Below are 6,358 nucleotides of genomic sequence, written 5' to 3' on the forward strand. Positions count from 1 at the left end.
AGTAAATTGGATGCTTATCTTGCTGGGATCCTATGACCCCAGCTGACTTCCTGCCCTTTGGGCAGGGGGCTGGACTCGATGATCTCCCAAGGTCCCTTCCAGCCCTAATGTCTATGAAATCTGCCTGGTTAATAATTGGGTATTGGTATTGGCCAAGAATATATTTATTAATGCACCCGTAGTAACAACCGTTTTGCTTCAGCTTCACTGAAGAGAGCTGGGGGGGATCCAAGCTAAGTCTCCTCCAAGATGTGCCGTGGAATTTAGGGTTGACTGTTTTGAGCTTCTCATTAAGAACTGGCTTATTCTGATGACCATTTGGTGAGGAAAATTGTGACAAAACTGACAAAAGTATCACAGCTAGAGTAGTCACATTGGACTAAAGAGAAATTTTGAAGTTGTGCTGAATACACTAATAACTATTTCTGTAGCCTTGGACAAACTATCACAAGATTGCTGGAAGGAAAGGAATGGTCTGTCTTGAACCTGAACTCGGCACACATGTGTCAGATGGAAATAGGAAGTAAAATACACTCCTTTTCCCCTCCTCTTCTCCTTTTACTGTGGTTCATCATGTTTAGTTAGTTGCTGCTGCCTCAGGTGACTCCTCCCTTACTAATGCAGGGGCTTACCTGGATTTTTGAACAATAGTCAACCTACCGAAAAGGAAGAAAAGCTTTAGTTTAAGATTCTTAACAGTGAATGTCAGTGAGTAGAACTGTGCTGTAGGATTATTCTTATACTCTAAATTCTGGCTTTTCAACTTTGAAGTATGTATACTAGTTAATATTCTTTTTAAACCACAGGTCATTAGCTCCATAATTGGAATTGTCTGTCTAGGCAGTGGAGAGATGTGCTGTCTCTCTTGCTGCAGTAAAGAGACGATGCTTTTTTGTCTGCCTAATGTTTTCCACAGATTAGAGCACCTTACAGGTTTTTCAGGTGTCCTTTGGCTATTGTGTACCTTTATGGCATGCAGGAGCTCTCCCTCAGTTCCTTTGCTCACTGGAAGCTTTGTAGGCATGTTATTCATCTCCTTCATACCTCTTAAGATCATGGTGGGGGATTATAAAATATGTGATTATTAATGGCTGGTAACTTATTTGTATCAGATATATATTGTAATTCTCTAGGCTGACAGATTACCAAACTCTGACATATTATGCCCTACCAATTCAAAACGGTACAACCTGAAGTGCCACCAGCAAGTTTTTGTTACATAAAATAATTATATTAAATCTGTTAATGTGTACCACTGACAGGTTGTGTGTGTACCACAGTTTGGGAACTGTTGGTCTTGGCATTATCCAGTGAGGGTTGTTATCATGCCAGAGTTCACCTTTTTACTACAAGCTATTTTATCTGTAAAGTGTAAACAAAAATGAACACCTTTTATAGAAATTTCTTTACTTCTTTTATACTCAATAATATATGGATGATTTTCTTTTGAATTTTCAACAAAATCTCATCTCCATGCAGATGACAAAGCATAGTAAGTAAAAGGTGAAAATTACAGTGTAGTGTACTTAATTTTAAGTGTATAGCCTTGGGACTGAAAAAGATTATTCATTTACCTGGAACATGCACTTAATCAAACTTAATGTAAACTATGCTTATTATGTATATAGTTCTGTTGGTGCTCTGGTGTAAGTACCCCAATCCTGAATTACTCCCCTTATTTCTGAGGCTTGTAATAGCAGCCGTTTGAGAGCTGTTCCCTCTTCAATATGTCTGGTGTGGTTAGAGGTGGTACAAAGTGTACAAAATACACAGTTAAAGATAGTTTGCTGGAAATGGGAGTAGAGGTGGGTTACGAAGTAGACAGTGGGGCTGGAAAATACCATGCACTTGGTTTGTACAGATAACCAAAATTTGCTGCAATGTAATCAATAGGTAACAAATTGGGACTGGCATTATGTTATACCAGGGGTGGGCAAAATGGTTTATATCACCTGCAGCTGGGCTCCATTTCCCAGCAGCGCAGTGGCAGTGGATCTTGGGGCCGGAGTGGAGCTGTGATCCGTTGCTCACCTGCCCCTGTGATGGGTGCCAGTTCTGCAGGCAGTTGATCTTGGCTCAGTGGAATCAATGAAACATATTTTGTGAAAACAGTGATGATGTTATAAAATATCATGCAACAGCAGTAATACCTAATTCTGATATAATAAAAGCCTTAGTCTGTCTGTCTTTAACGCTCTGGGCCAACTGCGCATGCTCCACTGAGAGTGCACGTGCTGATTGGCTTTGAGGGCTTAGAGCATTATGGACAGAGAGGGTGAGGGAGCCTCCATGGGCCTCCCCAGCAACAGCCAGCAGGGAGGGGTAGGCAGCGGGGAAGAGGGGCAGGAAGGGAATGGGAGAGGTAATGGAAAGGGGGAGTGTCTGGTGGCAGTGCCCACCATCACCGCATCACCCTCTGCTCCCCCCCCACTGCCACCTCTGGTGCTGGCCACCCCTGCGTGCCAGCTTCCCCCTCACCGCCTTCCCCCCTTCCTGAGAGCCAGCAGTGGCATGGTGTGCGGGGTCAGACAAGGTGGGGTGGGATGGGGCTGGATGCAGGGAGTGGATGTGCACGGGGCCAGAGGCAGAGCAGCAGCACTGCGGGGTGCTGGGTGGCAGTGCTCCGTCTCCGCTCAGCTGCCCCCCCACCAGTCATGATGGCCAATTTGGTAGTAGTTTATATAAATATATTACATATAAAACAGTCATCTTGCTTGTAAATAACACTAATAGTGGTATAGCATTATACTATATTAATAACAACCATAACAGCTACTAATTGTAGCGGTGTGTGGTACATACTGGATACAAATATTAGTTAACCTTTAGTTAATGCAGTTCTTTAAATGCATTTTTTTCTTGTTCTTTCTTGTAGTAAGCAACAGATCGACATTCTGCCAGGCCAAAATGTAATGAAAACTATACAAGATCGTTTTGAAAGTAAGCTTCTAACTTTTGTCTTTCAGTCTCTTTGAGTTGTTATTTGAAGAATAAATTATAACCCTCTCAGCAGTTGCACCTAACGAAATGAGTAGTTGTATGATTATTTGGGGGTTTTTCTGGCACTGTGTCTACATAGCGCAGACAACACAATGACTTGTTTCAAGCATGGTTCTCAACCTTTTTCAGCTTGAGGCACACCCCTTGATAGATTTCAGGCATTTGAGGAAAATGCCAGCTCTTTGTTTTCACTTGCTTTTTGGCATGAAAGGATCTTAAGGCGCCACAGGGTCTGGTTGGGATTCATTGGTTTAAAACATCTGAAAACTACACAGATTGTTCTCTTCTTATGCTTTATTTAATGCAGCTCTACTCTTAAGTTTAATACAGTAATTTGTAACTATTACAGTATAGCAAACTCTTTTCTGCAGCTTTTGTTTTGTGTAGTGTATGGTTTTATATTATACATCATGCAGTGGCAAGTATAATTCCTCATGAGATGCTGTAGTGTCACATATCCAAATGAATTCAGCTGTCTGAATGGCTTTCAAAGGATGCTTTGCAAAGGATTTTGGGTAACTGAAAATGTACTGTACTTAAAAGATGAAAATTATGTACTATTTATCTTGTTATATTTATAACTTTTTCTTTTTAGGTTGTGTTGATGACATTACAACATATTCTCCAAGCCTAACACATTGCTCAACCCCCATTGATATAAGCCAAAAAGAGAGTGAGGTAAGTTACAACACAATAAGTATGCAGAAACTCTTAATCATGTATTGAAAGTCTGTAAATGACTGAAAAAAGAAGTGTTGTTGAATTGTGATAAAATCAACTTTAAGTAACTTCAGATGAGATTAGGAGCAAACTTTCAGTTGTTTTTCTACTTGTTTTCTGCTTTCCTACCAATCAGGTATATGGTTATGTTTTCCTAAGCAGATGGAGGCAGTATAATTAAGTCTTTGAAAGACGGCCCTTTGTATATAAAAGTAATTTGTCACCTCCCAGTCTTCAATTGTTTCTCTGTAGAAGGTAGAATAGTTGCATTTCTAGTTGGCTTAAAAAAAGAAAAAAAAAGCCGTGTTTAAAATCATGGAAATTGTTCCCTTTGTGATTGGTACCTATTGAGTACTCTCTGTACCAAAGGGGAAGCTGCAGTTTCTTGCTTTTGTTACTGAGATTCTGTTTTTGTTTTCATTTTCTGCTTATTCTTGTGGTCACTGTATACATCTTAGCAAGCGCTTCCCTTTTTGCAGTTTACCTAGATATCTATGGTCTCTGTTGCAATCATCTCTGAATTCCACATATGTAATTAATTAGTACTTATAACACCACTGTTAAGTAGGGAAGTATTATCCCCACTAACCCCAGAGAACTGGTTGGATAGAGCAGAGTAGATAGAAAATTAAAGGGACCATTTTTTCTGTTTAAAATTTCATACCAAAGAAGGATTAATAGGGCTGGAGCCTTAGTTTTCAATACTTTGATTAAGCATAGGATGCTTTATCAGTAATGACTTTATGGTGAACTATATTTTGAATTCTGTTTTAGATGTGTACTCTGAGGGGCAATATTGCAAGTTTTGAAATCTAGCTTTGCAAATCCTGAAGTAGATTTCAGTTATTCAAAAATAAAATATTTGAATCAATTCAACCTGGTGTAGAGAAATAGGAACTTGCTCTTGGTATCCCAGAAAGTTATTTGCAGAGCTGGGACTTGAATTGTCAAACAACACAATAAATATGCAGAAGCTCTTAATCATGTATTGAAAGTGTGTAAATGACTGCAAATAGAAGTGTTGAATTGTGATAAAATCTACTTTAAGTAACTTCAGATGAGATTAAGAGCAGAAAATACAGCTATGTGCTATAAGGATTTATATTTTAAGTCAAAATGCTTTTATTGTTGTTGTATGAAACCATTTCCTTTTCTACTTCTGTTGTTCACTAGAAAATATTGCAGAAAAGTTCAGGTTTATTGGACTTGGTGACTAAGGGCTTTACTGAAAGTCCATCTTTAGCTCCATCTCCAGTAAAAACAACTGACAGCACAGGTTAGTGCTACTACCTTTGAACTATTACACTTTTGGGGGGCAACTGTTTTGTGGGTTTCTTTGTTTGAAGCTAATTCCATTTCATACTTATGGCAGAAGAGTCACTTGCGACACTTCAGAAATCTGCAATACTTAAAGACGCTGATTCTAATGAAACAAAGGAGCGTGTGGTAGAAGAAAAAAGCTCACAGGACAATGACATTGTGGACACTAAGGATCTCGTTGCTTCTAGCAAGCAAGGTGATGTCTCAGAAGATATTGAAACCACAAGTCAAAATCCTGCTGACACTTCTGAAGATGAGGATATTGATGTGACCATGGGGTTGCCTCTTCTTTTGGAAGAAGCAAAAATGTCTCCTGTACGCTTGTAAGTAGAGCTGTTCTTTTTGGTAATTTTTATATTTGGAGAGAGAACAGTTTGTCATCCCGTATCAAATCTGACCTGAATTCCCACCTTGATTAATGTTGGCTAGTAAAATGTTTCAGGCTAGTTTAACAAAACTACTGGAGGTGGAAGGAAGTAACAATGCTTTACTTTATCCAGTAGTCTAGTGTTTTAGGTACTCTTCCCAGGATGTGGGCATGCAAGTTAAATTCTTCTCCTTCCCAAAGGGTTTAATCTTTAACTGCCATACTACAGGGGAATTTTAAGGGGTGTGTGTGTGTGTGTGTTTGCAACCCTCTCAGTAAGTTGTGTTTGTTTCATTTTGTAGAACTAACTAACCTTATACCCAGGGATGCAGGTTTTCCATTTTGTGTGGAAAAACACAGATTTTCCCCTTTAATGGAGAAAATAACAGACTTTCCCCTTTCAAGGAGAAACACCCAGGTTTTCCTCCTTCCACTTGCTCCTCAAGGCCAAGAGGCAAAAATAAGCTGTGATTTTTGCATCTTACTACCTGCTGCTGATTGGACAGGATGCAAAAACAGTGGCATATTTAAAACTGTAAAACTGGCCATCAGGAGTGAGCTGCGTGTGGTGGGGCTGGCATCCCCAAGCAGCAGTAGTGGAGTGTGCGGGGAACTCCAAGACTAAAGGAGCCACGTCTCTCTGAGCTGCACCGTGTTTTAAAGCAGGCCCTACGGGGTATAGGTAAGTTCCTGGGGTGCAGGGGAAGCAGGATTGGAGGGCCAGGGTTTGGGGGTAGAGCTCTGGCAAGCTTGAACCGGTTCTGCGCCACTGGGGGGACCCCAATGGTGCTGTATTGGCCTATCACCAGTCCCCCTCCTGTAGGGCAGGGCCCCCCAAATCCCGGGCAGGGCCCTCCTGGCCTGAGAAACCGGCACTCCCCGACGGCAGGACCACTGCGCATGCACGCAGTTTAAAAGGGCCCGCCAAACAGGGAAAGAAGAAAAAAAAAA

At 40.8% G+C, this 6,358-nt stretch overlaps 1 protein-coding gene across 3 annotated transcripts in view; it reads left to right on the forward strand.

Annotated features, from left to right (window-relative positions):
- Positions 1-6,358, forward strand: part of CENPC (centromere protein C) — a 70,202-nt gene that overhangs the window by 8,350 nt on the left and 55,494 nt on the right. Inside the window, exons 3-6 of one of the 3 annotated variants that reach the window (XM_019534204.1) lie at positions 2,876-2,940; positions 3,596-3,678; positions 4,894-4,996; positions 5,090-5,363. In XM_019534204.1, the coding sequence (XP_019389749.1) occupies positions 2,876-2,940; positions 3,596-3,678; positions 4,894-4,996; positions 5,090-5,363 (525 nt within the window). The remainder of the gene's footprint in view (positions 1-2,875; positions 2,941-3,595; positions 3,679-4,893; positions 4,997-5,089; positions 5,364-6,358) is intronic. The other 2 variants (XM_019534203.1, XM_019534205.1) reach the window with 2 other exon arrangements.

The sequence above is a fragment of the Crocodylus porosus genome, unplaced genomic scaffold (genome assembly GCF_001723895.1).
Source record: "Crocodylus porosus isolate Cpor-Errol unplaced genomic scaffold, CroPor_comp1, whole genome shotgun sequence".
NCBI lineage: Eukaryota > Metazoa > Chordata > Crocodylia > Crocodylidae > Crocodylus > Crocodylus porosus.